The following is a 15,902-nucleotide window of genomic DNA, read 5'->3' on the forward strand; positions in this document are numbered from 1 at the left end:
TGAGATGGGAACACAAACTCATGAATGTGCTGACCATGTCCAATCTAATGGCATTTATTTTGGAAAGTTTTCCCCTTTGCTTGCCTCATGGTTTTCATCATATATGTGTATGGTATAGGAACAGTGGATGTTCATGCCTTGGCTGGGGAGCATAGACCAGTTTGTGCACCTGCATCTCAGTTCCAATTTTGAACACGTCTATTCTCGAGCTCTTGCACTCTCTGTGGTGACTCACGTCAGTAGCAGAGGAACGCATGGCATGCTAACTCATAGGCCAGTGCAAGACAATGAAAACTGTGGTTATGAAACATACCTTTCTCATCACATCCCACTCACTGGCTATTCCAAAATTTTCAACAGAACACATCATTTCTATTTCCTTTTCAGTATGGAGGATATGTCTTTTCAAGCATAGATCTTGTGCATGCATCTCATATGATTTCACCTTTGCTGCTTTGCCTGGGCTAGCTAAGAATGCATGTTTTGCATTAAATTACTTATAGGTTTCTGTATCAGGTAGCCAACTTACAACATAAATCCAAGAAGCATTAGAATAAAAAAGAGCACACATCTCAGATGTGAATGTAAGTCAACTTGTTTCACTGCCAACTTAATGGGTAACATTTTCTATACATTGGTGAAAATATCCTTAACTGTACAGTCAAACTCTGAAAATATTCCTGTTATTAAATATTTGTTATGTAGGCAGTTTCTTTAAGTTATTTCTGCAAAGGAAAGTTTAAACTTTTCTGAAAATCAGTTTTTCTATCAATTTTTTGACACTGTTGTACAGAGAGCAAGTGAAGGTTTTATTTCAAAACTTGAAATAAAAATGTATCAAATTTAAAACTTTTGGAGGTTGGTTGTAGTTATTGTTCAGATGCTAATGTAATTCAGTTAGAAAACAATTTGTATCAGTCATTGATTTTATTTTAAAGAAAGAATTAGACAAAATATTTTGTCATGTATTTAAAGTCAAAAGGGTTTATTATTTTTATTTTCATTCAAATTAATAGAAATATGTACATATATCTTTGTTTTCCTTTTCACTATTCTTATTTTCCTAAAATATTCTCCAGTATTAGAAATTTAATGAATGTATATACTCTGCCAGTCATTATATTCATTATTTATGGACATGCTAATAGAATATATTGTAAAACTTTATTATTGTATAGAGTGTCCTTATTTTAGAATGAATCCCTTTGTTCTAGCAATTAATCTTACTATCAATTGATTCTTAACCAATTTATGTTTGATGTGAAAGCTTCATATGAGAATCAAGCATAACTGTCAACAGGATCTCTTGTAGTTATAGAATGTTCTCTATTATCTGAAATCAAAATACACCAGTATGTGGGGAAGGCCATAACCTCTGGTTCACACCATGTGTTTTAGTCTTGAGCACTATTACTCAGTACCTGCCAAGCTAATAACACAAACAAAACCCGTTTTGGTAGATGGCTCATAAAACATTAACCACTGGTTTTCAGTAGATTACTTTTATTATTATTCCTAAATCAGCATTTTTAAAAACAAAGTCACAAAATCTGGTTTTTTAGGTCCAACTCCCTACTTGCAACCCTGAGACATTATTGGGGAAAAAATCATTACATTAACTAGTGAGTAGAGTGGATAGGACATTCCTGGTCTATAATGCTGCTGCTTATAATGCTGACTGCCTGCTAGCAGGCTGTATGACCAGTTCTCCTTTGAGAACAGAGCTTCACATTTGCTCAGTTGACTGAGGGAGCGACTGCTAATGAAGAGAACAGGATTCCAAAGGATGAAAATTATGTATGAGCATCGATTTTAATTTACTAGATGCATTGACTTCAAATTATACAAAAGGCCTTTGAGTCAACATCTCTTTGATCTCAGACACTTGTCTAATGAAAAATAAAGCAGTAAAGAAAATTGTTCTTATAACGGTCAGAAAAATGAATCTATATTGAACAGTACAGCCTTTTTATTTATTTATTTTTTGAATTGATTTCAGAGAGAAAGGGAGAGAGAAAAAGGGATAGAAACATCAGTGATGAGAGAATCATTGATTGGCTGCCTCCTGCACACCCCCCACTGGGGATTGAGCCCCCAACCCGGCATGTGCTCTGACTGGGAATCAAACCATGACCTCCTGGTTCATGGGTCGATGTTTAACCACTGAGCCATGCCGGCTGGGCAGCAAGCATGCTTTTTTTTTTAGAAGATTTTAGAAAATGGAAAATTTTAAAAATATAATGGTTTTATATTTCTCACATAGAGGTAAGCCCAAAGCAAAGTACATAAAAGCAAACTGGAGAGAATATGTGTAGGAATTTACCTCAGGTGGCAATATAGAGATAGGTCGGTGTAATATTCAGAATTTCCCAGTTAGCTGAGCCTTATTCTCTTAGCACAAGGAAGCCAGGTGCCTGAGGATGGGAGCTGGAGCCATGGCACAAAAGTGTATGCTTTCTCTTTCAGTAATGTGCCAAAGTCATATGGCACCTGGCTGACTACACACATTTCATCAAAAACAGCTTCCTGAACTATCCATTGTACCCATAAAAATACGAACTTATTGTTGCCTCTGATCACTTCAGCTAAACAGAATAAATCAAGACGGGGAAATTGAAATCCACATATTAATGCAGGTAGAAGGAAGAAATGATTAGAATAATAGATGCTAAAGAGTAAATTTAAAGTGAGTTTTCAAAACAAAAGATGGTACGAAAAATATGGGGCAGTTGAAAAGCACTTGGTAAACTAACTTGTGCTTAAGTAAAAATAAAATAAAGCTTAGAAAGTTTTCTGAAAAGAACAGATGCATGAAACACGAATTACGTATAACTAAGTTGACCATGTGTCCTATTTGCCAGGCATGGTCCCACTTAGTACCTGGTATCTGGCCTGCCCTGGGTGATTAGTCCCTTCTTGAATAAATGCAATAAACCATCCCCACCAACATTAAAAACCTTGTACTAAATCTTAATCTGTAGTTGCCTTGCTTGTTCTCACAATATGATCCTCCGTGAGCATTTGTAAAATCTTCCAAGTGACTAAAGAACTTGTCTTATTCTGTATTTCCCCAACAAATTGAAATATTTCTATAAATTGAAAGGATGCATTCCTGGCATTATTCTGGGGGGGAAAACAACAATGGTTGGAGGCCATTTCAGTTTGGAGGAAGAGAATAGGGTATTTTTCAAAATAATTCAGGGCAAAACAGGATAATAAAGCTATTTGCAGAGCACCTGGAGAATGCTAGCCAGTGTCTGTGATTTCCTCGGGGAGTGTATGCATATCAGGATTATTTCCTACTGTGCTGAAGTAGGTGATGGGAGGGAACAGAATATGTTCACTAATAAATAGCTGACCTTTAAACAAAATTGGTTGACTGAAAATGCATGAATTTTAGAATATAAAAATTGATTTGAAATTTTTGGTCCTTTTCTCCTTGCTTGAAGTTTTAGTGCTTTTTCCTTAAATGTTAATTTAGTGATTTTTAATGTAGAATAGTTTCTTATTTTTATTTTTAATCTCCACAATATCAACTGTCATTTGTCAGTAAGAGTGTAGCCAGTAATTCAGATACTTACCTTATCAGTAATCTAGTTTCCCTCACATGGAAATCATTGGTTGTTCTGTAAGTTTTTCAGAAAGCCAAGAGTAGAGAGTTAGATCCGGTGTAGGAATCAGCATGCAGATGTCACAAACAGGTCTGCTTCCCTTCGTACCAAACACAGCCTGGGTATTGTGGACTACACATGGATCTCCAGATTATAACTCACAAATAAGTAATTCATTTTTCTTCATTTCTGTAAAAATATTAAAATATAAATATATATATATCCCCACAAAGAAGCACAACAATATGTTTCAGGGACCTCACATGACACTGTCAGGGAGCACTGATTTGATGAGTGGCATTTAAAGATCTGGTTGATTTAATGACCATAGTGCTTGGAAAATCAAATGCCATTGGGATACTTGGGGGCAATAGCTGTGGGTCCCAATGGCCACACTGCCATGCATGGTTCTCATAGAGGAACTTGGGACAAGCATTTAGAGATATAATCACACTTAGATTAATCAGGTAAAGGCTGAGGGCATCTTTATGGTACCCTCTTTTAGAGAGTGAGATTCTTGTTGAATATATGCAGATATTACCGTAGAGACTCTCAGAAACACGTTTGGTCCGCATGTGGGTGGGTAGTCACCTGAAAGAGGCTGAAACTCTTAAGGGCCCCAAGTAATTTCATGTCGGGTCAGAGAAAGAGCTTTATTGTCTGGTATATCCATTTACTTTCAATATTTTTAATAAGTGTCAATAGAGATTCTCCTTTTGGTTATTTTTGGGTGAGCTTAAGAGGCTATATGTCCCTAAATAATAAGCACCAAATGAGGTTTTAAATATTTTCAACCTTAATATCACATATAGAAGCATCTCATCCTAATGGAAGAGCCCTGAACTTTGGAGTCACACTCACCTGAGGTCAGACGATGGCTGGGCTAGGTCTGGTTGGGTGAATCACTGAGCAGTGTAAGCCCCTTGCCTGCAGCTTTTCCTCACTGAAGACAGGGGGTGAGGCTCCCTCCCTGCAGAGTCCCTGCTGGAAAGTGAGAATAAGAGCAAGAAGCCTGTCCCCGGCATATTATAGATGTTTAATCAATCTCAAGCTAAGTGTTCATCCCTTTTTCCCTGTTAGAAATATCTATACTACTTTCTAAGAACATGAAAATCTTTTCTGTAACTGTTATTTAGCACTTTTAAAAAGTGAGGACATCTATTATATAAAAGTTAGTAAAATATCCTAGGATAAACCCATTCTCTATCATTAGTAAGTCCTGAAAAGACATAGGGATGGTGGGAAGTTAGACCTCTTCCTGTGGTTATTACAGCAGCTTCCATGAAGTAGCATCTGACGCCAAACATAAAATAATACTGCTTTTCTAAATATATTTATTTTCCTAAGGTCAAATTGTATTAAATGAGAATTGTTGAAAGATGTCCATTGGTTTTATTTTATATTGTAATTGGTTAGAATTGTATTTGCTGTTAACTTATACATTTTTATTGATTGTATTTTAATTGATTATTGGAGTCAGAGGAAATACCAAATTCATCCATTGAATTCATGGCTAAATAGGCATATTTTAGGCCACTGGAAAGAAGCTATCAACAAGTTATGAAATTTGTATATGGCATTTGCTTTCACCACATGTGCTCTTTTCGTTATGGGCACAGGGTTTCTGATCTTACAGTTAGGGCTTCCTGACTTTCACTGCAGCAGGGTCATGTCCTGGGTACACAGGAGCACTGCCATGAGCCTCTCGGATGAGCTGACCATTGATTGTGGTGGCTCATATTTACGTCTGTGCTCTACTTTTGGGGGCAAATGTAGTCTCCTTTGGAAAACATAGTAAGTTCAACAATCTCTGCACACATAGGAAAGAGGTGAGAAGTCAGATTTTCTGCAGTTTGGAAATCTATAGGTTCTGTTTTCACATAATGACATTTGGTGTCATGGGTTGTTGGGTTGTTAAGCAGGAGCTCAAATCAAGCCCTTGCTGTTATGATCAAGAGTTCTTCTTGGCTTTGTTTTCCAGGGCCAGCCAGGGGACCAGGCTGCTCTCTTTGCTGCACAAGCACGGCCCTCCCCTCAGCTCCCCCAGTATCCAGGGCTGCAGCAAGCACAGGTACCCACAGTGGTTTCATAGATGCTATGGGGATTTTTTTTTTTTTAACCAAAAAAGTGGGGATTTTTAATCCCTTTATTTGAAGTGGGAAACCGAGTAAATAGGATGTCAACTGCTTTATGGGTCTAGAACAGCCGTGGGCAAACTACGGCCCGCGGGCCGTATCCGGCCCATTTGAAATGAATAAAACTAAAAAAAAAAAAAAAAAAAAAGACCGTACCCTTTTATGTAATGATGTTTACTTTGAATTTATATTAGTTCACACAAACACTCCATCCATGCTTTTGTTCCGGCCCTCGGTCCAGTTTAAGAACCCATTGTGGCCCTCGAGTCAAAAAGTTTGCCCACCCCTGGTCTAGAACTTAGTTACTCCTGCATTACCAGTGATTATTGAACAAGTGTCAGGATTAATTAATTTAAAGAACACATTTTAGAAAATTCTTTAATTGAAAACATAAATTCAAACCTCTATTAATGATTTTTGTAGGTATTTAAATGCTTCACAGTCCCAAAATACTTATAATACAAAATGATATCATTCATGCTTGAATTTGTCACATTAAAAGATAGTTTCAAAGAGTACAATAAGAAGGGAATCAGCCTTGGCATCAGACCTTGGCAACATTCTTGACAACTTGCTAGCTGTGGAACAATGTGCAAGTTACTCTCAGTCTTGGTTCCCTTCCCTGTAAAAGAGGGCGCACTGGGTGTTTAGGGCGCCTGAGGAACTGCCGCGCCGCACCCATTCACAGCAGCTGCTCAACAAATGGTAGGCTTGCCTTCATATAATGTGAATCTGGAGCTGTTTTTCTAATAGTTTTGTTTTTTCTGCATCCATGTACTTTTACCCTGTCGCTCCCATAATCAGGAGCTGGGATGTTGGTAAGAGCTAGTTGGGGCTAGCAGCTCATACTTTGTCCACAGCTCAAAGGAGAGCGAGGTTGGCCTTCGCAGGCACGGAGCCCTACAGGCTGGTTCCATTCATGCTGCCTGCTGGAAGTTCATTACACAGTATTCTGTCTTCCAAGCCAGTGCCATTACACTACCTTAAAATATGGTACTTTCACGATTTGAACAGCAGTCCTCTTCTACTCTAGTCAGCATTCTTTTCTATAAAGTATAGTGATCTAGTGAACCTCAGGTTTTTCATTTACATTAGATGTCAAATTTAGAGAAACAGTCATGTGTATGCTAATATTGCATAGAAAAATGAAGTATTCAGATGACTGGTACAGTGCAGAACTGGGCTTCAGTCCAACCAGGACTAGAGGGTAGTGAGTAGTCATCTATTACATCCTTACTCTGGTAAGATATTAATGTTGTTGTTTTTAATAACTGGTCAGTTACTCCAGGAACATTCATCAGATTTAGGGAAGTCACATATTAGGAAAGTGTACACCATTATTTTAATATACATGAGCATGGCGGCAGCTCTTCTGAATAAGTTTAGAAGTGGCATTATTGATGCTTGGGTCTGTTGAGCACTGATGTCATCTGTGCATAAAAGGAATGGATGCTTGTCTATAAGGAAACATGCACTTTCTCCTTCAGAATAAGCAAGCAACTGATCTTAAAAGTAATCTCTTAACCACATGAGGATTCTTTTTTTTTTTAATTTTATTTTCTGGTAAATCATTATGTAACCAGTTCATTCTACAGCTTTCTGATTAGCCTCTCTGCCTTCATGGCATCTCTTTCATACTTTGAGTCATAAAAACATTTGAGAATAGTTAATTTCAGGGGGCTTCTCCTGGGTTTACCACTATATAGCTTAGCAATAGGAATGCTGGTGGTAAATAAAAACACTGACTTTGTTCCTTGTGCCTGTCTGCAGGCCATGCCCCAAGGCTATACTATGTATGGAACACAGATGCCTTTGCAGCAGACCCCGCAGCAGCAGGCTGGCAGTGTGGTCCTGTCCCCCAGCTATAACTCCAGAACCTACCCGGTTGCACATTCCAACCCTACGCTGATGGAAAGACTCAGACAGATGCAGCAGCCGCCCAGTGGCTATATTCAGCAACAGGCCTCACAGTACCTGCAGCCTCTGACTGGCTCCCAGAGGTAACATATCTAGAAACAGTGATTGCAATAGTGGACACGGCTCTTTGTTATGTTTCTTCTAGAGCATGGCACTTATATTGTTTTTGTGAACTTGCATATTTATATATAATTTAAATTATGTCATCTTATTTTTAGGAGCACCCAGAGATTCAAAATAAGTAATGGCCCATCTTGTTTATTTTATTAAAGGCTCCTGTATTTTGATTCATATCTTCCATAGAATGGGTGTAATATATTTAGATGAAACCACTATATTGAGAATATACCATTATATTTAGATGGGTGTAATATATTTAGATGAAACCACTATATTTAGAATATACCATTATATTTAGATGGGTGTAATATATTTAGATGATACCACTATATTAGTTCTAGTGTTCTTTCTTTTCCCTTCTTTTAATAAAGGTCTTTTTGGCTAAAAATATCTAAGTTAAAAAAATGTTGATTAATGTTAGCAATGGCTTACTAGAATGTCTTGAACAGAGCCATAAAATCTATGATTACAATACTCATTGTACCTGGTGCCTACAAGACTTTTCTTAGATTTTAAGTTTTACCTTGTCCACGTCAAGGATGGTTGGCAAAGCAGGGTCATGAAAGACCTCTTCTCAGTTCTTGCTTAATCAGATCCCTTAGATATAGTATGTAACTTCGTTGTCCATTAGAGTAGCCGGCAGCCACATATGGCTATTTCAATTTAAACAAATTAAAGTTTAATTTAAAACTTAGTCCCTCAGTTACACTAGTCACACTTGAAGTGGTCAGTAGCCATGTGTAGCCAGCAGGGCCAGCATCAAAGATGTGTGACCAGTACGGTCACACCGGTGACTGTGTTTAGAGGACCCACATTTGATGCAATACTCTACTGTCACCTTCTTGAAATTCTAATTTTTGATCAGGAAACCTTGCAATTTATTTTGCACCAAGGCTTAAAAATTATGTAGCTAGTTTTGGTGGCCAGTGCAGATATAGAATATTTCAGTCATCATACAACGTTCTAGGGATGGCATTAATCTAGAAGAATTAAGTTTGACGCACAATTTTGTGCTACGGTAGATAGTAGCCTAGCTTCATGTATTATCAGTGTTGCACACTAACCCTTAGTAGTCATTATTTGGAAAGTGGGCAAGGTTGATGGTAGCACATTTGGGAAGATAAAAAAAAATTGGAAAACAATTTTAATAAGTGGCATCATTGCACATTGCCCAAGAATTTGAACTTTAAAGCCCCAAAGTTCTGGGTTTAAATCCCACCTGTGCCATTTTCCATCTGGATTACTTTGGTATGTTACTTTGCTAGCTCTCTGTTTATTCACTTTTAAAGGGGAGCTAACAAAACTACTGACCTCAGAGGGCCACTGTGAAGAGTCAATGAAATAACACCGTTCAGACTTTTACCACAGTGCCTACTCCAGAATAAATGCTCAGTTAATGTCACTTGTTACTGAAAACTATTAACCATTTTTAATCATGCATGTTCTTTTTCAAGTGATCCCATCTACCCCTACCCCTGGGGATCCAGATTATCTTAACCACTGGGCTTTACTGAATTTGAATTGTACAAGTAATTATGGAACACGGCCACTTCTCTGTGAGTGTGTGCTGTGCTCGCTAGCTGCCCGTTAAAAGTGTGGCAGTGTGCTCGGGCCTGAAACCAGCTGTGTGTTCCTTCCAGACTGAATCATCAGTCCCTTCAGCAGAGCCCGCTGATGGGCGGAGGAGTCGAGGCAGTGCTGACTCCCACACATCCGGGCCTGCCAGTGCCGCTGCCTCAGGACCCGGTGCGGCCCAGACAGCCGCAGGTGCGACAGCAGCAGAGGCTCCTCCAGGTATGGGGCTGGGAGGTGAGGTCAGCACCCGGCGGGTCCTTACCAGGTACGAGGAATAACAGGCACTTCAGACTTTAACTGCCAAGTTCCAAGGAACACTGTGTGTTTGACAGCAGGACTAAAATGGTATAATTTAGTTCCAACTTGACCAGAGTCTTCCTATGTGAATATGCCAGGTCACAGCAGGAGCGTACATTTTGCAGAGCATCCTTCCCCTTTCACTAAGCTTCAAGGTAGCTGAGGCCTTTATATTGGTAGGGTGAGCCTCAGCTTACTCAGTCATTTAATTAGAGGCCATGCAAAATGAATGCAAAATTCCTTATATGTATTTTTTTTAAAGCTGTCTAGAGCTTTTATCATATTTCTAGAGGGGTCTGTAATCCAAAAAAATTTCTATAGTACCTCTGGTCTAATTGGACTATGAAGTTGGCATTAAATAAGTAGAATATTTCAAAGAAATATTTCATCTTGACTGTTAGAATCCAGAGAGCTATCCTTTAATTATTTGAAGTTAATTTTAGGTCTCCTAGATAAAGAGTTCCTCCCCTTGACACATGTTTGCTTCTAACTTCCTTATTTATGAAATATAGGCATTTATGTTCACCTGTTCCATTGGTCTTCCTTATGTGTGAGTCTGTCCTTGTTGAGTTGGAGATTGCCTGGTGAGTCTGTACAGTGCCCTCTCATCTTACCAGCAGTCCAGCTTGAGATGCTCAGTCATTTTATGTTTTACTAAGAAAGAAAAGAAAAGCACCAAAACTCAGGACTCTAGTTCCCTGGTGTATGGTCAGTGAGGAATAACCCTGCCCGCAGGAGGGACAGGAACAGAACTTGATGTCTCAACCAAGGACTGGTGCTTATATTCCCTCTGTTTCAAAATTTCACAGTTTCAAATCACTGAGGAAAGTTATTACATTTATTTCTTTACTTGTTACCTTCTGTCTTACATTGGTGTTTTTTAAGGCTGCAAATCTGGAAAAGTTAATATTCCCTTTTTACCCCAATTAGCATACTATGTCCTTCTGGTAATTTTTTTCCTTAACAACACATTCCCTAGAGAAAAAGAGAAGTGATTTGTTTTTACATCAGGATGACCATTATTTCTTTTCTTGTGATGAAGTTGGGTGCATTTCTCTTGGCAGAGTTCAGAGTCAGTGGAAAACTGCTTCCCTATTGTAAGCATTGTTCACACTGGGGAAACCCGTCCAGATCTCTGCTTCGATTCCACATCCATGTGCATTGTCACTTAGAAATGCCAACAGGAAGTAGCTATTTATTGCATTGCCCTAAAGAAGAAAAATAAATTGGAGGATAGTATACACACCGAGTTGGAAAATGCAAAGGATGAAAAGAAGTCTGGTGCTGTCCTCATCAAAATGAATGTTTGGGTGGAGGAAACTGAAGGTCCTTGAGACAGACCATCTGCTAGGATTTTCCTCTCATTCTCTGTGTTTCCAAGAGTTCTGTATTTCTGCCAACTGTCACAGACACAATTTATGATTTTATTCTCATAATTTATGCCAGAGCTTCCCATATCTACAATTACTTTAAAAACAAACAAACTAATCTTCTGGAGTTCTTTAAGAACAACTCCTTTGTTTCCTCCTCCTTATCTATCTTTATTTTCATCTTCCTTAAAAAAAAAAAAAAAAAAGAAACACCACAAATGAATCTTCTAGTTCATCCAGATGTCACAGGGAATGAAAAGATAACTACGGGCACTCCATGTCTAACGAGGTAGTATAAGAAGGATAAGATATATGGAAGGCAGGCAACATGAAAGGAGTCGACAGTGAGTTAGAGCATGTACTGGGACAACGCAGGACAGGACAGACAGAGAACGCTGTGACTACTGAAGGGTGAGGTCCAAGAGGGCTTCATGGAGGAGGAGATTTAGGTCTTTCCCTTGAAAGATGAGCAGTTTGGCAAGGCTGCTATGGAAGAGGCTGGTGTGTATTATTTTGCCGCAACAGCATAATTAAATAAAAGGCATATGGGAAGAGAAGACTGGAAATTAACCCCTCTGTTTAGTATAAAATCCTTTTTCTTTCTAGCTGCAGCAGTCCCAGCAGCCCCCGCAGCCCCAGCCGTCCTCTCAGCCCCAGAGCCAGCCCCTCAGTCTGCAGGCCGTGCAGCCCCAGCAGCCATTGGTAAGGCCTGGTGCTTCCAAATCAAACATGGGGGCATTTTCCTTAAAGTCTGTTTGCATTTTTCATGTCCCATAATAGTGTTAACAATTAAAATAGCCTAAATATATTCTAGCAATTTCCCCAGAACTTTATCAGAGTGGGATGATATTGATGTTGTAGTTGATGTATTAGTTTTCATAGAAAGCTACAAATAAATATTTGGGGTTTAGTAGATCATACTATTTTTCCTTTTCAAGTTTTTCCAGACATCTCTATGAACTAAAATATTTATATTCAGACACAAAAATATTTTTATAACTTACTATATATATAGTTCAGAAGATTATCTTCCTGTGAATTTTTACTATAATTTCAAAAAAGCATGAGAGTGCTTTCTGAAATACTATCTTTACTGATGAAAAAAAAAATACTGATTTCAGCAGTTAGCATTTGCTGCAGGAATTTTCAAGTAATTCATAATTGTTTACTTCTCTGGCTTTGTGAACCGAACTTTGAAATGTTATGTGCATCAGTGAACATTTGCAAACCTCAGAACTTACAGCAGCCTTTACTTTTGCAATTGCTGTAGCCCTGCTTTATTTTGACCTAACCTTTTTCTTTAAATTGCCTCTTTTTCTGTTTACCTAAATGTATTCTAAAAAGGATCATTTTCTCACTGCCATCAGTGGTCACATCACTCGCTACATATTGGAAATACCTGTAAAATAAATACTTACTCTGCAGGTAATTCAGCAATGTGAGCTGTGTGCGTGAGTACTACCTAGACCAGTGATGGCGAACCTTTTGAGCTCGGCGTGTCAGCATTTTGAAAATCACTAACTTAACTCTGGTGCCGTGTCACCTATAGAAATTTTTTGATATTTGCAACCATAGTAAAACACTTATATTTTTGATATTTATTTTTATATACTTAAATGCCATTTAACAAAGAAAAATCAACCAAAAAAATGAGTTCGTGTGTCACCTCTGACACGCGTGTCATAGGTTCGCCATCACTGACCTAGACAGAGGGGGCTGGCTGCTGCCCATCCTACACTTTGGGAAACTGGTGTCTCTTTTCAAGACAGAATTTGAATGTGGATGGTTTCATAACTTGTAGTAAAGAAGGAACAATATGGCCAGGACTAGAGTACATTAGGAGGGATCAGAGTAGAGTCCGGGGAAACAGGTCTGATATACGCGAGTAGGGCTGCTAAGGGAACATGGTCAGCTGGACATTCTGTGGACATTTGACAAGCCCCTGCTTTGCTCAGGTTGATTTCCATGTAAAAAGAAATTATCTTTACTGTTGAAAATATTACAGATGTCCCTTTTTTCCCCTCATTGGCCCCTCCATCCTGTTCCTACCCCACACCCCAGGCCTTCATCACACTATTGTCTGTGTCCATGGGTTATAAACATCCTATATAATAAAAGGCTAATATGCAAATAGACTGAACAGCAGAACAACCGGTCGCTATGACGCACACTTACTACCAGGAGGCAGACACTAAACACAGGAGCTGTCCCCTGGTGGTGAGTGCGCTCCCACAGTGGGGAGTGCCACTCAGCCAGAAGCCCTGAGCTGGGCTTATAGCCGGCAAACACAGCGGCAGCACTAAGGAGTCTGACTGCTGGCTTAGGGAGTCCCCTAGAGAGAGCTGGCCTAAGCCATCAGACAGACATCCCCTGAGGGCTCCTGGACTGTGAGAGGGCACAGGTAGGGCTGAGGGACCCACCGAGTGCATGAATCTCATGCACTGGGCCTCTAGTATTCATATAAGTTATCTGGTTAATCTCTTCCCTCCTCCCTCCCCCACTTTCCTCTGAAATACATCCATCTGTTGCATGCTTCAATGTCTCTGGTTCCATTTTGTTCATCAGTTTATTTTGTTCAATAGATTCCACATATAAGTGATATCATGTGATACTTGTCTTTCTCTGTCTGGCTTATTTCACTTAGCATAATACTCTCCAGGTCCCTCCATGCTGTCTGAAAGGGTAAGAGATCCTTCTTTTTTACAGTTGCATAGTATTTCATGGTGTGAATGTATCACAGGGTTTTTCATCTACTCATCTACTGTTGGGCACTTGGGCTGTCTCCATATCTTAGCTATTTTATATATTAAAAGCCTAACATGCCAATCGAGCTCTGTCCATTTTCACATTTTACTTTTGTTAAATAAACTTTAGTAAAGAAAAAAAGAACAGCCACTATGATCTCCATTTTTTAAGGAAATTCTTTATCATGAATCTAGTTTATTTTTAGCTCTGATTCTTTTTTTAATGCGTCTCTGACATTTACTGCAATCTACCTTCAAAATGCTTTACAACTAGAGTAATATATAAACATTCACAGACTTCTACTTTATCCTCATGGGTGTATTAGCAGGGATTGGCTGACTGTTCCTTACAAATGTGGAAGGCAATCCTTTGGATGGGATACTGCTAGCTCACTCTAACGTCTCTCCTAAGAACAAGATATAACTTTGCATTTTGTAATAATTTCTTTAAAAACAAAACAAAACAGGATTTTTTTTATTGATTTCAGAGAGGAAGGAAGAGGAAGAGAGAGTCAGAAACATCAATGATGAGAAAGAATCATTGATTGGCTGTCTCCTGCACTCCCCTTAATGGGGATCAAGCCCACAACTCAGGCATGTGCCCTTGACCAGAATCAAACCCTGGACCCTTCAGTACACAGGCCTACGCTCTATCCACTGAGCAAAACCAGGTAGGGCTGAAATAATTTAAAACTTACAGAAGAGTTTCAAGAATAATACAAAGTATTGCCATAAACAATTCACCCAGATTCACTAATTATGAACATTTTGCCACATTTGTGGTTTTTTAAATTAATCTTTATTGTTGAGATTATTACAGATGTCCCTCTTTTTTCCTCCCATAGCTCCCCTCCACCAGGTTCCTACCCCACCCCAAGCCCTCGCCACTGTATTGTCTGTGTCCATAGGTAATGCATACATGCATATAAGATCTTTGTCTAATCTCGTCTTGCACCCGCCACACCCACTTCCCTCTGAGAATCATCAGTCTGTTCCATTTCCATGCCCCTCATTCTATTCCATTCATCAGTTTATTCTGTTCATCAGATTATTTATTCACTTGATTTTTAGATTCATTTGTTGATAGATGTGTATTTGTTGTTCATATTTTTTATCTTTACCTTTTTCTTCTTCTTCCTTTTCTTAATGAATACCCTTCAGTATTTCATATAATACTGGTTTAGTGGTGATGAACTCCTGTAGCTTTTTCTTGTCTGTGAAGCTCTTTATCTCACCTTCAATTCTAAATGATAGCTTTGCTGGGTATTCTTGGTTGTAGGTACTTGCTATTCATCACTTTGAATATTTCTTGCCACTCCCTTCTGGTCTGCATAGTTTCTGTTGAGAAATCAGCTGACAGTTGTATGGGCACTCCCTTGTACGTAACTAACTGTTCTTCTCTTGCTGCTTTTAAGGTTCTCTTTTTGTATTTTTCCCTTTGCATTTTAATTATGACATGTCTTGGTGTGGTCCTCTTTGGATTCCTCTTGTTTGGGGTTCTCTGTGTTTCCTGGACTTGTAAGTCTATTTCTTTCACCAGGTAGGGAAGGTTTTCTGTCATTATTTCTTCAAATAGGTTTTCAGTATCTTGCTCTCTCTCTTCTTTTGGCATCCCTGTAATTCGGATGTTAGTATGCTTGAAGTTGTCCCAGAGACTCCTTACACTATCTTCATATTTTTTATTTTTTATTTTTGCTCTTCTGGTTGGGTGTTTTTTGCTTCCTCATATTTCAAATCATTGATTTGATTCTCAAGATCCTATAATCTACTGTTGAATCCCTTTATGTTACTCTTTTTTTTATTTCATTTTTTTAATATATTTTTTATTGATTAAGATATTACATATGTGTCCTTGTCCCCATGTTACCCTCTACCCCTCCCCCCCCCGCTCATGCCCTCACCTCCCCCCGTTGTCCGTGTCCATGGTTAGGCCTATATGCCTGCATGCAAGTCCTTTGGTTGATCTTTCCCTCTTACCCCCACCCTCCCCTACCTTCCCTCTGAGGTTTTACGGTCTGATCGACGCTTCTCTGCCTCTGGATCTGTTTTTGTTCATCAGTTTATGTTGTTCATTATATTCCACAAATGAGGGAGATCATGTGATATTTATCTTTCTCTGCCTGGCTTATTTCC

At 38.9% G+C, this 15,902-nt stretch overlaps 1 protein-coding gene across 2 annotated transcripts in view; it reads left to right on the forward strand.

Annotated features, from left to right (window-relative positions):
- The window catches only part of MED12L (mediator complex subunit 12 like), a 398,615-nt gene that overhangs the window by 360,205 nt on the left and 22,508 nt on the right, over window positions 1–15,902 (forward strand). For both annotated transcript variants that reach the window (XM_006758962.2, XM_006758963.2), the window contains exons 38-41: window positions 5,593–5,682; window positions 7,517–7,746; window positions 9,424–9,577; window positions 11,632–11,727. In XM_006758962.2, the coding sequence (XP_006759025.1) occupies window positions 5,593–5,682; window positions 7,517–7,746; window positions 9,424–9,577; window positions 11,632–11,727 (570 nt within the window). The remainder of the gene's footprint in view (window positions 1–5,592; window positions 5,683–7,516; window positions 7,747–9,423; window positions 9,578–11,631; window positions 11,728–15,902) is intronic.

Source organism: Myotis davidii, unplaced genomic scaffold (genome assembly GCF_000327345.1).
Source record: "Myotis davidii unplaced genomic scaffold, ASM32734v1 scaffold316, whole genome shotgun sequence".
In the NCBI taxonomy this organism is placed as follows: domain Eukaryota; kingdom Metazoa; phylum Chordata; class Mammalia; order Chiroptera; family Vespertilionidae; genus Myotis; species Myotis davidii.